The sequence below is a fragment of the Calidris pugnax genome, unplaced genomic scaffold (genome assembly GCF_001431845.1).
Source record: "Calidris pugnax isolate Ruff unplaced genomic scaffold, ASM143184v1 scaffold44, whole genome shotgun sequence".
NCBI classification, from domain to species: Eukaryota; Metazoa; Chordata; class Aves; order Charadriiformes; family Scolopacidae; genus Calidris; species Calidris pugnax.
Window position 1 is genome coordinate 4,785,492 of NW_015094506.1, and position 16,202 is coordinate 4,801,693.

Sequence of the window (16,202 nt, forward strand, 5' to 3'; positions counted from 1 at the left end):
GGAGCATAGGTTCAAGTAAGAGCATGCCAGGTGTAATGGGTGGCAGGTGAGGGTTGCTCAACCCATCCCTAGTGGAGGAGGGCTGCGCTGAGACGTGGTCTGCCTGCTAGGAGAAGGAAAAGGTTTGGGAAGGAGAAGGAGAAGCTTTGGGAACAGGGGCATACAAGCTTTGGCAGATTAGCTGGGAGTCATCCATTACTTTTCATTCCTCTCTGCTCTTCATCCACATGCATGCTAGGATCTGACTCCAGACTACAGCATGGAGAGCCACCAGCGGGACCACGAGAACTATGTGGCCTGTTCCCGCAACCGGCGACGACGAGCCAAGGCACTGCTGGACTTCGAGCGCCACGATGACGACGAGCTGGGCTTCCGCAAGAATGACATCATTACGGTGCGTCAGCCTACGAGACAGGGACCAGGGCAGGACCATGCAGACCCAACTTGTTTGGGATGCTGCACTGCCCCTTTTGCAGGGAAAGAAGGGAGGAGGAGATCAGCTCGGACCACAGTTAGGAGTCCAAGGGAGGCAGATGATGTTTCTGGGGGCTGTCTGGGGGCAAGGCAGTATGTTCCTGTGAGTGTTGTCTTGTGGGTCATTCTCAGATCAACCACAAAGTCTGCCGTACAGCCTGGATCGGTCCAGGCTTGATTTGGTCCAACCTGGGTCCTGGTTTAACGCTGAGTACTAAGCTGTGGTAAGACTGAAAAATTTGTGTTTTAGCTGTGGGTGTCCCATCTGAAATTGGGGAAAACATGGATAGCATTGTGTTTGCAGTAGCTTTATCTGCCCTTGAAGGCCCTGGGCCACGTGAGAAGAGAACATTGGCAAAACAGTTGAGAAGAAAGCAGTTCCTTGTTGTGCACACACAGCCAGACACTGCGCTCTCTTCAACCAGTGTTTTCTACTTTCTGTTTTTCAGATCATTTCCCAGAAGGACGAGCACTGTTGGGTGGGAGAGCTGAATGGACTGAGAGGTGAGAAGCAGGATGGGTTGCGCTGGGGAGAGGGCTACAAAGTTGATCAGGGGGCTGGAGCATCTCTTATGAGGAAAGGCTGAGAGACCTGGATCTGTTTAGCCTGGAGAAGAAAAGACTGAGAGGGGATCTTCTCAATGCTTATACATATCTAAAGGGTGGGTGTCAAGAGGATGGAGTCAAACTTTTCTCAGTGGCGCTGGGTGACAGGACAAGGAGCAACAGGCATAAACTGGAACACAGGCAATTCCATCTCAACATGAGGAAAAACTCCTTTACTTTGAGGGTAAGAGAGCACTGGAACCAGCTGCCCAGAGAGGTTGTGGAGTCTCCTTCTCTGGAGATATTAAAAGCCCAGCTGGATGCAATCCTGTCCAGCCTGCTCTGGGTGAACTTGCTTTGGCAAGGAGGTTGGAACTAGATGATCTCTGAAGGTCCCTGTCAACCCCCCTACAGTTTTGTGATCCTGTGAGCAGGGCCAGATGTGGAGCGTCCATTCATCCACAGCAACTGCCCTGGCACGTTTGCAGCAAAGGCTCTGCCAGTTACCCAGAGCATCTCCCAGGGATATGGGGGAAGTTAAAGCAGGGCCTGAGAGCAGTGGTGCAGCTGCCTGGTTACTTCTTGCAAACAGCAACTTTAGGTTCCATCCTCCTGGCATGGGTGCATGTTGTCTCTGCTGCTTCTGGGCAGTGTCCTGTAATTGGCTTCCTCTTGCAGTTGCCTTAATTCTTGTGATTTTTGAGGCTGCTCGCTTCCTTCTTTGTGGTGGACCCTATGAACTCTCATTTGTTCTCAGCTTCCACTGAGCTTTGGTTTTGTCTGTGTAGGAGCTTCTCAGTCTGTCAGGCTCACCTCTTTGTCTACTCTTTGTAGGTTGGTTTCCTGCAAAATTTGTGGAGATCTTGGATGAGCGGAGTAAAGAGGTAAGTAAAAAAAACCACATCAACAAGAGTCATGTCATAACTGAAAAAACATAGTTGAAGAGAGCCATGGATTTCCCTCGTTGAGCACTTAGTGATGTTAGCAGGCAGCTTATCTTCCTAAGCCTGTTTGCTCAACATCCTGCTGCTGACCAAGGCGAGAATGAGGGCCCTAGAGGGGTGTAGGGGGTAGCTGAGTGTGATGCCTGGGCTTGCAAAGGCCCTAAAGATGATCTTTGAGAAAGCACCAGGCAGGTACACAGCAGGGTCCCGTGGGCAGTGTTTCTGCCTGCTCCCCACTGCTCTCTTCCTCCTTTGAGGCTATGCCTGTGGATTCTGCTCATGTGGTCACCACAGTGGATTCTCCCCAAGCAGCTGTGCCTGAGGGGGCACTGCGTCTCAGTTCCTCTCACAACCAGCAGTGGTGAGATGCCACCTATCTAGAGCAGTATGTCAATGTGGCCCCGGGGCTGGGTTAACAAATAGGAGACAAACATCATCAGCTGTTGGCCTAGGCAATTTTCAAGGAAAGTGTAAGAGGCCCTGTTCTCCCTCTCCCCCTCATCATTTGAAAAGTGAGGAAGGGCTCAAAGGCTAACCTGGAACCCCAAAGAAGCCCCACAAGAGATGTTACTATTGATATCTCACTTGCTTCCTCACACCCTTCTCAGGGCTGGTTCCTTAGATGCAGATCATCTCCCTGTGTATGAACACACCCAGTACTGCCGAGGAATTCTCCTCCTAGCTGTGGAAATAGAGAGGATCCCACTCATCCTAATTTTGGAATATCCTTCATTGCTAACAGCATGTCAGGGTGGTACCTCAGAGTGGAGTACCAGCTGACCTGGGAGTTCCTATCTGCCCCCATTTGCCTTGACTTTTAGCAGCTTGCAGAGTCCCAGAGACCCTCAGTGCAAGTCCTTCTCCTTACCTTGGCTCAGTCAGCATTGCACCAAAGTGCAGCAGTTCCTACAGGATGGTGCTGGGGGCACCTGTGTGGTCTCCTGGGCAGCACCTGGGCACAAAGAACCTCGTGTGCCAGCAAATCACAGGGGTGTAGCACTGAACATGATGCCTTATGCAAGCGTCAGCAATCAGGGGTTAAGAGAAGAGCGAGGGCTGGTGGGCACCTGGGAGTGGAAGAGGTTTGCACAAAGAAGCTGTAGGTGAGCAGACCACCTCAATACTCTGCCCCCTTGCCAGTATGCTGAGAGCTGGCTCTTCATGTTCCTCAGTACTCCATCGCCGGAGATGACTCGGTCACAGAAGGGGTGACAGACTTGGTGCGAGGGACGCTGTGTCCAGCCTTGAAGTCCATATTTGAACATGGATTGAAGAAGCCATCTCTGCTGGGGGGGCCCTGCCATCCCTGGCTGTTCATTGAAGAGGTGAGATGTCTCAGTTCCCTTGGTGGAACGGTGTTGTCAGAGGGCTGGGGTGAGGGGGCTGTAGGGCAGAGTGTACTGACTGTCCCTCTACCTTGCTAGGCTGCAAGCCGGGAAGTGGAACGGGACTTTGACTCCGTGTATTCTCGCCTTGTGCTCTGCAAGACTTACAGGTAAGGCCACTTCATTCACACCAAGCGGCTGGGTCTGTCCCTCACTCCCACGTGCTCATCAAACTGCTGCTGCTCTCCACATTGGGGAGGGTCATGATCTGCCCCATCTTCCTGTGGCTGTGGTGTCAGCAGGCTGCTGTGCTTATGCTCATTTGGAGCTGGCAGTGGTTCTTCTCCCTTCCTTGCACTCCTGGGTTTGCTTCTGGGCCTGTATCTCGCTGTCTCATGGCTGAGGGCTAACCTGTGGGCTCAGCAATAGCAAGAGTGCTCTTGGGGCGTGGAGGGAGAAAGACCTGCTTGTGCCCAGGGTGGTTCTGGAGGTAGCTAGCTCTCTGCTCTGATCTTCGCAGGCTTGATGAAGACGGCAAAGTCCTCACTCCAGAGGAGCTGCTTTATCGGGTGAGTGCTGCCCCCAGCCCAGCTCCTAATGTGGGGAAGTCTCTTGTGGAGGCTACTGGAGGGTGATGCCCTTCTCTAGGGAGATGCTCCAAAGTCTCCCAGACCTTCCGTGATGGGAAGTAGTAAAGACACCAGGTGCCTGGGGAAGGCCGAAGGAAAAGCCACCAGGAAGGCTTGGTGCCTCTGATGCTAGCAGGTGGCAGTGGGTGAGGGTGGGGAGCTCTGGGGAGGGCAGCATTTGGCCACGTTGTTGAAATGGCTGCCCATTAAGGCAGTAACCACGTCTTCCCACCCCGCAGGCGGTTCAGGCTGTGAACATGACGCACGATGCTGCACACGTGCAGATGGACGTGAAGCTTCGTTCCCTCATCTGTGTTGGACTCAAGTGAGTTGTCTGGTCCTGATACCCCCAGGCAGGGTGGGGAGTGCGAGGAGCTTGGGTGGGGGCAGAGCAGGTTCAAGGGCAGCAGTTGTTTCAATCTACCTTGGACCACAGGGTCTTTTTCTCCCATGCACTGCAGCCACTGAGTGGGGTCTGTTCCTTTCTTGTTCGTCATGCTGGCCTGTCTCCTGGCTGGACGAAGTAGCTTCATTGCATGGAGTGGTTCATATGAGTTTACTGGATTATCCTGTTCCTGCTGGGGGGACAGGACTGTAGGCTGGAGTCAACGCTTGGGCTGAGAATAGACAAAGGGATGGGGGGCTTCTTTCCCTGGCTTCAGCCGAGTAATGTGGCTCCATCCCATCGCTGCAGTGAGCAGGTGCTGCATTTGTGGCTAGAGGTGCTGTGCTCAAGCCTGCAGACCGTAGAGAAGTGGTTCCATCCCTGGTCGTTCCTGCGCAGTCCTGGCTGGGTGCAGATCAAATGTGAGCTGAGGTGAGTGTCCCCATGGGCCTTGCCAGGGTCTGGGGTGGGTTTCCTTCTCCCCTGCAGGAGGTGGCTCTTACTGTGGCTGGCTTTGGACCCTCTCCAGTGAGGAGCAGCGTGGGCTGCCCAGACATCCCCGCTGCAGAGATTTCCTTCTGTGTGCTGAGGCAGCAGCAACTGTCTAGACAGTTTAATGCGATGCACTGTGCCTGCCTGATCAAGAACAGAGCTTGGCTCCTGTGGAGCTGTCGTGACGAGCAGGCAGCCTCTGCCTGCCAGCAACCCTCTGCTGTGCCCCTGCACCTACTCTGATGGAGAGAGACTGCCTTTTCCACCCCTCTGCTCTCCAGGTCCTCTGCCAGCCACCGTGAGTCCAAGCAGGGAAGAAGGAATGTGCTGGGGACACGGTCTGGCTGTTGCTTGCCAGGAAGGAGTCACTCACGGGCTGATTCCTGGTTGAGTGGTGTTAGGGGCTGAACGTGGCTGAGCTCACACAAAGCACATCGCTCGAATCCCGGGGCCCACATCCACACTGCATGCTCCTGGCCCTCCTGCACTCTGCAAAGCCACATCCAGTCCCGGGGAGCCACAGAGCAAACCTCCCACCACCACCACTCCAGCTCCTGTCCTGTGGGACACTCCACCTGACTGCCTCTGGCCCCGGTGGGAGCTTCTGTAGTGGGGAGCAGACCTGTGTGTACACACCTTGGGGTGTCCTGTTCTCTTTGTGCTGCTGCTCAGTGGGGCAAAGGGGGTCCCCTCGACCTCTGTGGTGTGCTGTCCTGTGGCTGCTCACAGGGGCAGTGCTGGTTCAGCACAGCCAAAGGACTGAGTGGGACTGGTTCATGGCTGGGCCTGGGTTTGTGGGGAGCAGGAGCAGTGGCTTATGCCATATTTCTCCCAGCCAGCTTCCTGTGGAGGGCCTCTGATGAGCTTGTTGCCAGGAGATCTGAGCTCTGCATCCCTGTCCTAGGGAGAGGGTTGAGGCTGTGCCAGCAGCCCCTGTTTAGAGCCGGGTCCAGCAGTGGAGCTCAGCTTGCCGTCCCCATGTGGCACTTGTCCGTGGGGGTCAGGACAGTTCTCTTACTCCAGGGAGAGAGAGAGGGGGGTGCACAGACTCTGGCAGGAGTCTGCTTTCTGGAGAGGAACCCACAACGCCCGCGGACAGTCCTTAGCCAGTCTGTCTGTGGTCCAGCAGAGCCCGGGGCTGGCCGTGCCTCCCTGCGCTGCTGTGTCAGGCTCTGTAGGGGTTGCACTTGAGTCACATCTCCCGAGCTTCTCTTTCCAGCCTGGGTCTGGCACCATGTGAAGCCCAAAGAGGAGGGGGAAACAGAGGATCAGTGGCTGGTGCTGCCCTTTCTACACCAGCAAACAAGGATTTCCATCCTTGTGAGCTTAGTGGTGTGCTGGGGCAAGCGGAGGAGCGGTGGAGTGGTGTGCCTGGTGACAGCAGTTGTGGGCACAGGCTGGGGGTGTGCTCTGGGTGGGTGTGTGGCCTGTGTGTTACCATCTCTCTCTCTCTCTTCTATTGCAGAGTCCTCTGCAAATTTGCCTTCAGCCTCTCCCAGGACTGGGAGCTGCCAATAAAGAGGGAGGTGAGTAGGGTCATCTCTCCTCTCTCTCAGCCGTGGGCTTGGCTCACAGCCCCCCTCTCCCAGCTGTGTGCTCCGGCCCGTCCCCTGCCTCCTTGTGAGCCGGCTCCAGAGGCTGTGTGTGGATGGGGCCGCTCTCCCTGCGTGGGCAGGCTGTGCAGGGAGCCCGTGGGGCAGCGCTGGCAGAGGGTGCTGCCCGCCCCTGCCCAGCTGGGGCAGAGGGAAATGGAGGGCCCCTCCCTTCCCCGGTGCTCTCCAAACCGCAGGGCCTCTCCCTTGTTCAGCTGCGTGGAGGTGGGAAGTGGAGCAGGCTGGAGACCTCGGCGGGCTTGGGCTCTGCCCTCAGACACAACCTTCCCTTTTCTGGGTGCGGCGCGCTGACCCAGGTCTCTGTGTCATCCTGCAGGAGAAGGAGAAGAAGCCACTGAAGGAAGGGGTGCAGGACATGCTTGTGAAGCACCATCTCTTCAGCTGGGACATAGATGGGTGACCCCCGCCCCACCCCATCTTGGGGAACCTTCTCAATGGCGCACACTCCTCTCCCCCACCCCTGTCATGTCTCACCCCCTGCCCTCCCCCCCCCCCCCCCACATGTCTTGGGAAGTGGAGCAGGCTGGAGACCTCGGCGGGCTTGGGCTCTGCCCTCAGACACAACCTTCCCTTTTCTGGGTGCGGCGCGCTGACCCAGGTCTCTGTGTCATCCTGCAGGAGAAGGAGAAGAAGCCACTGAAGGAAGGGGTGCAGGACATGCTTGTGAAGCACCATCTCTTCAGCTGGGACATAGATGGGTGACCCCCGCCCCACCCCATCTTGGGGAACCTTCTCAATGGCGCACACTCCTCTCCCCCACCCCTGTCATGTCTCACCCCCTGCCCTCCCCCCACCCCACCCACTTGTATCTGTGACAAAATCCCCCTCGGGGGGCGGCCGGGCCACTTGGGACAGAGGCTGCAGACCCGAGGGAGGCGATGGTTAAGGGTGATGCTGCAAAGGGACAAGTGTGCTGTGGCCACAAAAAACAAGTGCCCCCTCCCAGCCTTCCCCGTCTCTGCCACTCCCATCTTCTGCTTCCCTCAGCCCTGCCTCGGGCCAGCAGCTGCCTGGGTGCGTGAGCGTGTCTGCTGCTATGGCTGCGGGGAAGAGGCAGCCCTTGTGGGGTGGCTTTGATCCGTGAGAGCTGGTGGCACTGCAGGTGCAAGTGGGATGGGGCTGGTGAGGGACCGGCGCTGTAGGGGGACAGGGGTAGCACATCCTCCCCCCAGGCCAGCCAAGGGCTCACCTCCGGCGGGGAGAGGGATGGCGAACCCCAAACCGCTTGGACATGCTCCTCTGACCTGGAGTCAGGGCTGAGCCAGGGAACCGGCACCAGCCCCATCCCACCTCCCTGGCACTGGTGTGTGGGGTGTTGACAAGAGGTGCCCAACTGCACCGGGCTGTTACCACTGGAACGGCCTTAGGGGATGGGCCTTGTCTCCTCTGGGAGCAGACACAATGGCCTCTCCCCTAAAGAGTGTTTCATGCTGTCATTTTAGTCTCGAGATGATTTTTACTGTTAACCAAAAAGCTGTAAATTAATGTGTATATTTTGGCACCGTTGTAGCTCAGGATGGGGTTCAGGTTGGAGCTGGCTCAGGGAGATTTAACTCGTCCTCCTCGCCCTGCGGAGGCAGCGGGGACGCAGGTCAGGAGTGGAGAATTGCTGCTTTGTGGTGGTGGCTCTGGTTATGGAGTCTGTGACTTTCTACTGAAAGCGCTTGTCTGTGAGCACAAACTACTCGTGAAATGACACTAGATTCTTACTTTCCTTTATTCGGTGGGTTTGTAAATAAACTGCATCTTGGGAGAGTGCTGGGCTTTGGCTTTGGTTTTTTGACAGGGCCGGGACTAGATTTAAATCTTCGTTTCTGCCAATTGATAATTATTAACCCCGTTTCTGTGCTGGCTCCTGCGTGTCAGGCTCAGGCCTCTGCTCACCCTGGGCTGGCACCGCGGGGGGCTCCTCACGCTGACCTTGCCTCAGACCAGGCAGTGGCCAGGGCAGGAGAAGTTGTGCAACGAGCAGTGGCAGCCCTGACAAGCAGGAACTACCCAAAATGAAGGGATTTAGGGGCCTTGCAAGGGGAGGGCCCCAAGCAAAGGGAGAGGGACTGGCAGGTGGACAACAGTGTTGTCTTCACCTTAACAAGCTTCCCCAGGAAAAGCAGAGTTTCTTCTGCGAAGTAGGACAGTAACAGGGCACAGGCCCTGGGAGACCCATCTTTAGAAGCCCAAGCTCATGGGAGGGTGGAATCTGCAGCGTACTTACTGGTGTGAAAATGAGTATTTTCAGTCAAAATAATTCTAGTTTGACATCTGGCTGAGGAAGGCTGCAGCATCACCTCACCCCTGTAACAGCTGGGGTCCAGACCAAGCTGCCTGGGCTTCTCCTACCGTAAAACCTACTTCTGGTTGCAGGGTAGGTAATTTCCACACACAGAGGGAATCTCCCCGCAGCTAAGAAGGGATGAGGCACCACCACTCAAGGGGTTTTTATTTTTTCAGATTTGAGAAAGACCCAGAGGGTTCACCTACCCTTAGCTGGAAAAGTTAGAGTGGCCCCGAGCCCTCCCCCCAGCAGAGCAGAGAAGTTTTTGAGCACGTGGCTGTTTGGAATTTTTTTAATAAAATGGATTTTTTTTTTTTCAAATATTTGTAACTGAAAAAATAATTCAATTTAAAGATCCATTCTCTCCCCCGTTAACTTGTCACTTTTATCCTTTTCCAGTTGAATACTCGCTCTGGATCCGATGCCCCAACACCATCCGTTCTAGACGGTGCTGTGACCGCCCCTCGCCGTTTGCTGCATAGTGGAAGGGAGAGTGCGCGCTTGTCAAATACACCTTACAAACAAGTAGTGGTTACAGCAGAAAGATTCAGGAGTACATTCAAGGTAGAGGCAGAACATCAGACTTTGTTTTTCCCAACGGGTGCAAAAAAATGTATGTCCAGGGGAATACCTCTTCTGACAAAGAACTATTGAACTATTATTCAAACAAATAATAGTAAGAAAGCAGAGAACTGGGCAAGCCTGCTCTGGGCACTGCTTGGGGAAGAGACTTTCTCCTATTCACTGGGATGAGGCACCATCTTCCCCTCTGCCCCTGGGCACAGGTGTCTCGCTCCTCTGGCACAAGCCCCCTGTGCAGAGGGGCTCTGGCAGGTTTAGCTGGGTTCTGCAGGAGGTGAGAGGCTCATGGTTCTGTATCATTTGGGCTCCTTGAGGGCACTTAAGCCCATCAGCCAATTTCAAGTACATTGGGCAAATTGAATGTAATTAAATTCCTACAGAGTTTCACAAATGAAGGTGGGTGGGTAGAGGTGAAAGGGAGCAGCTGTGAGCTCAGCCTTTCACCAGCAGCCCTGGGGAAGGGCTAAATCAGTAACAGACATTGGCATTTCTCTGCCAACTGGGGTGCCTGGCCCAGTGCGAGGAACCATGGTTAGGCCAGGACTGGGGGTGGAGTGCTCCCACCTTCCTCTAGGAGCTCATTGCACTTCAGTTAAGTTTCATTCTTTATTTACTGGTTGCAGCTTTGTAATTATTTGTACAAAAGTAATCACACAGCTGGTTTTGGTGCGGGCTACTGCTCGCTGTGGGCTAAAAGCAGCTGATTTTGCTTGACACACGGGCATCCTCCCCCCCCCCCCATATTTTTCTTCTAAGAAACCACTTGCCTCCTGTGCCCACCTGGTCCCATGGCTGGGCAGCTGCCCCAGGGGAGCTCTGTCAAGTGATTGCTAACACGCTCACTGCTCCCAGCGCACCCAGCACAACCACCAAAATGGAGCAGGGCTGCACCAGGAGGGAAGCGAGGGAGGGCTGAGGGAGGTGAAGGGGGTGTCCACCAGTCCCAGTTACTCTGATTTTTAGGACATGATAGTGTAGCTTGGGCAACAGAAAGCTGGGGGTGGGGGAGGAAAAGGGGATGTCCTTTAACCCGGACACTGAGAGAGGCAGATAAGAGGCTCTGACTTGCTTACAACTGGGAAGGCGGGGAGAGAGGAAGGAAGCTGCCAGCAGGCTCCCCCTGCAAATGATTAAGAAAGTGGCTCCCCATGCAGTTAACAAGCAAATAGGGCTCAGGAAAGCAGGAGTTTCTCCCAGCTGCAAAACAGGCGTGACCCCACTTGGCTGCCAGGCTAGTGGCTGATAGCAGGGCCTGCAGGGCTGGCAGTCCCCTGCCCTGCCATGGACCAGAGGTACCTGCACCCCTGCAGCAAGGCCTCCCCCTGAGAAGAGCACCAGGTACTAAAGGGGCAGGGGAGCAGCATGTGCCCACCTGCACCCACCCTTCCCCAGCAGGTAGCACTGCAGCCCAGCATGGGGGAAAGGGGGAACAGCATCCTTAAGGAGCTATTAACAGGATGCCAGTTTATCCTTCCTTTGCCTGAGCAGGGTCAGCACCTTAAGACTGTTTGATTTCAAAAGCCACTGCCTCCCTCAGCCCGAGCAGCCTGGACCCTATGGCTGAAGCAAGGGTGGCTGTGTGGGGCACAGCAGGGCTATGGCTCACCTGGTAAGTACAGCGGTGAGTTACTGCCAACACAGAGATTTAAAAGTGACAGGAGTAAGGGCACGAGGCAGAGCCACAGGCCTGGGTTTCCTGCACAAAACCCTGCAGAAGGCCTAGCATCTTCATGGCTCTGGGGGTTTGGGGTGCCCATCTGCCCCCTCCTCAGTCAGCACCTACCCTGAGGCACCAGCCCAGGGCCCTGCTGGCAGCAGCTGGGCACAGGGTAGCAGCTCACAGCAAGCAGCCGTTTGCCTTTTAGCTGGTGGGGCTGGAGGGAAGGCAGAGCAGAGGTTTCACTGCAGCAGAGCAGAGGTCACCTGCCCATTACTTGCTTTCAGGCTCCCGCTTCTCCCCAGAATAGGGCCCTTGCAGTCGCACCACCGAGCCAGGAGCTGTGTTGTGCCACCCAATGCCCGGTTTGCAGTGCCACTTCCCCTTCCTGTGTCTGTTGGGTCTCCCATCCCCAGCTGCTTCTTTCCACTGGGGCATCTGCTACAGGAAGGCAACAGCACAGCCGAGGGCAGGGGACAGATTGCTTGTGGCCCCTAATGATATGTTGCTCGTTACTGTGCCCCTCACGTGCTCCCCAGGAGAGGCCAAAAGGCTGCCTGCCCCCTCACCTGGCGGTGTTACAAGTGCTGTGGAAGCTGGGACAAACAGGAGGTTGTGCCTCAAGGCCAGACTCCAGGCCCAACCAGAGGTTTGGGGCAGTGAAAGACAGATTTAACATAAAAGGACCTGGATTTTAGCACCTTAAAAAAATCTGTTTTGCAGCCCAAAGCGAGTGAAGCAAGCGGGCAGGCCTCTGCCAAGCTCAGCAATATTTGGGAAACCAGCTTAGCCGTTACCAGGTAGGTGGGGAGCCCTGGTTCCCTTTGGCTACACTTGGAAAAGGTGCCTGTTCTGCCCAGCTCCTCACAGCCCAGCAGAGCAGACCCTCCCCTGACAGCAGGGAGCAGCTGTTCCAGACCCCAGCCAGGGCTCCCACCAGTGTGTCCTGCTCTGGAGGTAGAATCCCCTTCTGTAACCGTTAACCCACATGTGCTGGGGGGAGCACAACCCCATTTATTTGCCAATCCCGGCAAAACGTGGGGTGTAGCTTCTGGAAATGGCTCAGACCCAGTCATGCTGTCCTGCTGCGAGGCGTGAGGGAACTTGTGGCCCGGCAGCACCGTGCCCATGCGCTGCCATCACTGCTCCTGCCAGGAGGAAGAGGGGCTGCCGGCTCCTTTCACCCGAGCTGGGTCAGGCCGCACTGAGGGGGCAGGAGGCCACCAGCCCCAGAGCTCCTGCAGCCTCTTCTCCCCCCTGCCAGCAGCCCTTCTCCCTGCCCTGGCCTGTCCACTCCAGCAGCAGATCTGCCTTTGCCACCGCTGCCGGCTTCGGCAGGAAGGACACTCTTGGGGGAGGAGTACAAATGCTAGGAGCTTGTTTCCTTTTTTTTTTCTTTTTTTGGTTGACTGGCCTCTTCCCCCCGCATGCCCGTGCCCCCCCGTTCCCTTCAGTCTCTGCTCACAGAGTTACAAGCAAGAATCCCAGTGCAGCTGCAGATCGTGTCCATCAAGGAAGTCTGTGGAAAAGAGGCTGGGAGCCGCCGTGCTGAGGGGAGCCAGGCTCATGACAGGCCCCCCCGGCAGCTCCAGCCAGTCCATGCTGTCCAAGTTAGCCTCGGCCAGATCCAGGGCTATGCCTCCGGACGGCTCGTGAGCAAAGTGCAATTCCGAGGTGTCCATAGGTGAAGGCGGGTGGTCCAGGATGGCCGAGCTGCTCAGCATCTCACTGTGGAGGTCATCGATCAGGGACAGGGGCTCCGGCCCATCGTGGCCCGCCGTCAGCAGCGGGAGGCCGGTGCTGCTCTCCAGGAAGTCCTCCAGCCGGCCCACGGGCACCGGCTGCCCCAAGGACACGGGCACCGCCAGCTCTGGGGATTGGTGGCTGCTGGGCGGTGGGGAGCAGGCTGGGGCCACGGGGGAGTCTTTCCCAGGTGGGGACGACTGACCCTTGAAGTCAGCAGAAATCTCTGTGGAGGAAACAGGCAGGCCAAGGTGAGGAGAAGCCTGGCTGAACACCAGAAGGGTCCCACCCACCAGAGCAACAGGGACCACCCAGACTGAACCATCACTGACCACTAACAGGGGTAAGGAACCTATCCTGTGTCCACGCCTGGCTGGCTATGGGGAGTTCTCAGCCTGGCTATGGGGAGTTCTCAGCCCTCCTCTGGGGAATTCTAGCTCTTTCCAGTAGCGCAGAAGAGATGTCCCCAGATCTGATGCAGCAGAACCACCAAGAAGCTTTGTATTGTACTAGTGTCTGACTGACACCTCCCTTGCTGCCTTAATGACACTGACAGGGATGCAGAAGCCTAGGCCATGGCAAACTCCCCTCAGTGCTTTATAATCCCCAGGCTAAAACCCAAAGACGACAGGAAACGCTGGCTTTGCCTCCTTACCTCCACTTTGGATGAGAATGTCAAACAGGTCATCCATCTGCTGGCTGGAACAGCCGTTCTCCTGGGGAGAGCAAGCGCAGGATTAGCTTCCTATTTACCAGGGGAGCTTCCACCTCCAGCAACACCCTTGGCTGCTGGCTCTCCTCCCTCGCCCCAAGGATGCAGCTGTTTTCTGGCAAGAATGAGCACAGGGAGGTAGGTACAGCCACCAGAATCCCCCTAACCCCAGGCTGTTACTGGATGGGAAGGTATAGTCTACAGCCACTGTGCTAACACTCAACGGGGCATGAGTGGTTTGGGATCTCTACCTGTAGTTTAGGGTCTGCCCCAAACTCTCTATGAGGAATTGAAGGTGCAGGTGTGTCTCCATGCTCTGTTACTGGCCCAGCTCAGGAATCTCAGCAGATTTACAGTGAAAACTTTTCACCTGTTCTCCAAGGAAACCAGGGAGGAAAACTGCTCTCACCTGGGCCTTTGGCTGTTGCTTCACGGCCTCTTCATAGCCTGGTGGCTCTTTCATTGGGACCGAGGGAACAGGGAGAGGAGGTGGAGGAGTTCCAAAAAGCGACGTGTGCTGTTGCTGCTCCAGGTCCATCTGGGATGGGGAAGGGGCCGCAGGAGAGCCAGGCTGCGATGAGGGCTGTTTAGAATGAAGGCAGAAGGGGCGATCAGGGGAAAGTCCACATCAACTCATGTCTCACAGCTGCTTTGACAGACCATCACCCCATCTCTTGGTGAGCGCTGCACAGAGGGCTGCAGTGCTCTGCTCTCAGCAGCCTGGCTTCTTCCATGTACTCTGTGCACTATGCCCTGGCTGCAGGGGAGGAAGACAGATTTCCCCTCCAGCTCACAGCTGGAAATGTTTTGCTGATTTTTCTAACGCTAAACCAACCACAGCACAAACCGCCCCCGGGCTGCTGCTGGTTGGGGAGAGCCTCATCTGTCCAACAGGGGGATTCCTCTGGCTCTTTGGAGAAAGGGGCACTTCCCTTGTTGTGTTCAGCCTACTCAGTGCAATTTATCCAGCACCTATCTTATACCCACCTCCCTCTGCAATGCCTGCTTTAGGGACACAGTCAAGTTTCATTAGCAGCAAGTTTCACAGCCTGATGGTGGGCAGAGAACACTCAGCAGCACCAGAGACCTCCAAAGGAAACCCCAAGCATCGCAGGAAGTGGTGCTTGTGACTCAGCTTTTCCAGATGAATCAGCACACAACTGCCCATTAGAAAAGTTAAAAGGTGGATCAGGTCTTTGCCTCTACAGCAGTTCTGCTCTTTCTGAGGGCGGCTGGAAACTGGTATTGTAGCACAGGCCACTGGGATGTGCTGGGAGGATATGGGGGTTTTTGACACTGGGTGGGGCAGCTTTCCCAGTTTTCAGGGATCATTTGTAAAAACCATTGGGGAAGCAGGGCTGCAGGTTTGGAGGTGTTGAGAAAAACAAAATGGTGTGGGGCTGGCTTCTGAGCCTACAGGGAGGCTCAAGAAAGTCACTACAGGTGGCACACGAGCTAAGGCAGGCTGAGGGAAAAGGTGCCTTTGTTTCACCTTCTGCATTTCCTCAAAGGTCTCAAAGCAAACCAAGGCACTGACCCTGTGCAAAGCGGACAGCCCACTCTGACTACACTGGGAATGATTAGATGATACCTGTTGAAAACACCAGCTGGAATTCTGCCCAGAGGTGGGCCCAAAGGCCAGGAGTTAGTAAATTGTCAGAGTTCAGCCTGATGGGCTCTTGATGTCAGCTAGTTCAGCAGGAGGCTGGGGGATGGAGAGGCTGTGCCAGGCACTCCTGCTGCCACTTTCAAGCTGGAAACCAAAAACTGTGTGGCAGAAGCTGCTGTGAGATCTCAGTTGCTGTGATGATGGTGTCTGACCAGGATTGTGCATGTGTGTCCCCTTCCCACCGCAGGCAAAGAAAAACAAGGAAGAAAAGTGAGCAGGCAGCGAGTTACCTTTCTGACAGACTGGTTTAGTCCTCTGGGTGGCTGCTGCTGCTGCTGCTGCTGCGGCGTGGGCTGCTGAGGGGTGCTTGCCGGTAGCTGACACGGCGGTTGGCTGGAAGTTTTAGCGGGCGATGATTGTACTCTCTGGAAAGAAAAGGGTATCTATGAGAAGCTATTTCTCAGACACAACACGGAGCGAGGTTTGCGTTTCTTAAAGGATTTATGAAATTTGTTCTTCCCCGCTCTTTATTCTTTAGGAAATTCAGTCAATTGTTCTGTTTCACCAAGCAGAGAAATCAGATGGAGGTGGGATTCAGAGGCCTAAAAGAGAAGGCAGTACCAGTCTAAGTCCCTAGGCTACCCATGATATCTTTCAAGGCCTGACACAGGACCTGTGCCCTTCTGGAGCAGTGGCTGGAGTTCAGGTGAGCTAGATACCCTGGGGTATCAAGGGTGAGACTGGATGCTGATATTTAGACAGCTGACTGGCATCTCACCTGCTACACAGCAAATGCAGCCTGCTCAGTGCCTGTCCCTGATGGTAGACACTGCCACTTGCTCTGCAGAAGGTGCAGGAAATGTAGCAGCAGAGAATGAAAATCTTCTCTGATGCCATGGAAGATGCTGAGGTTTGACTTATGTCATAAAACCTGGGCATATTTATGCCTTCCTGGAAGAAATGCTTGGAACACTTCTGTTAAGTGCTGAGCTCATGCCAACAGGGGAATAGTAGATCATCTCTGATGAAAGACTCTGTTAACACTGAAATATTGACATGCATTAAAACAAAGAGAAGTCAAAAAGCAAAATGTCTGCTCCCAGGGTCTGATTTCAGCTCTCGGCACACAAGGTGACCTATCTATCACTCAGACTACAATCTCGCTAATAAAAAACAAGAGGTAAAATAAATACACTCCGCTTTTTTTAATACCACA

General features: G+C 55.1%; 2 protein-coding genes across 3 annotated transcripts in view; one reads left to right on the forward strand and one right to left on the reverse strand.

Moving 5' to 3' along the window:
• The window catches only part of SGSM3 (small G protein signaling modulator 3), a 28,149-nt gene extending 21,260 nt beyond the window's left edge, over positions 1-6,889 (forward strand). For both annotated transcript variants that reach the window (XM_014963790.1, XM_014963791.1), the window contains 10 exons: positions 239-394; positions 924-978; positions 1,855-1,904; positions 3,137-3,289; positions 3,389-3,459; positions 3,810-3,858; positions 4,158-4,243; positions 4,613-4,735; positions 6,261-6,321; positions 6,725-6,889. In XM_014963790.1, coding sequence (XP_014819276.1) covers positions 239-394; positions 924-978; positions 1,855-1,904; positions 3,137-3,289; positions 3,389-3,459; positions 3,810-3,858; positions 4,158-4,243; positions 4,613-4,735; positions 6,261-6,321; positions 6,725-6,808 — 888 coding nt within the window. In that variant the 3' untranslated portion in view covers positions 6,809-6,889. The remainder of the gene's footprint in view (positions 1-238; positions 395-923; positions 979-1,854; positions 1,905-3,136; positions 3,290-3,388; positions 3,460-3,809; positions 3,859-4,157; positions 4,244-4,612; positions 4,736-6,260; positions 6,322-6,724) is intronic.
• Positions 6,890-8,959: 2,070 nt separating this feature from the next.
• Positions 8,960-16,202, reverse strand: part of MKL1 (megakaryoblastic leukemia (translocation) 1) — a 117,475-nt gene continuing 110,232 nt past the window's right edge. Inside the window, exons 14-17 of the mRNA XM_014963286.1 lie at positions 15,277-15,411; positions 13,787-13,960; positions 13,321-13,381; positions 8,960-12,891 (exon numbers count right to left, since the gene is read on the reverse strand). Of these exons, the coding sequence (XP_014818772.1) occupies positions 12,392-12,891; positions 13,321-13,381; positions 13,787-13,960; positions 15,277-15,411 (870 nt within the window). The 3' untranslated portion in view covers positions 8,960-12,391. The remainder of the gene's footprint in view (positions 12,892-13,320; positions 13,382-13,786; positions 13,961-15,276; positions 15,412-16,202) is intronic.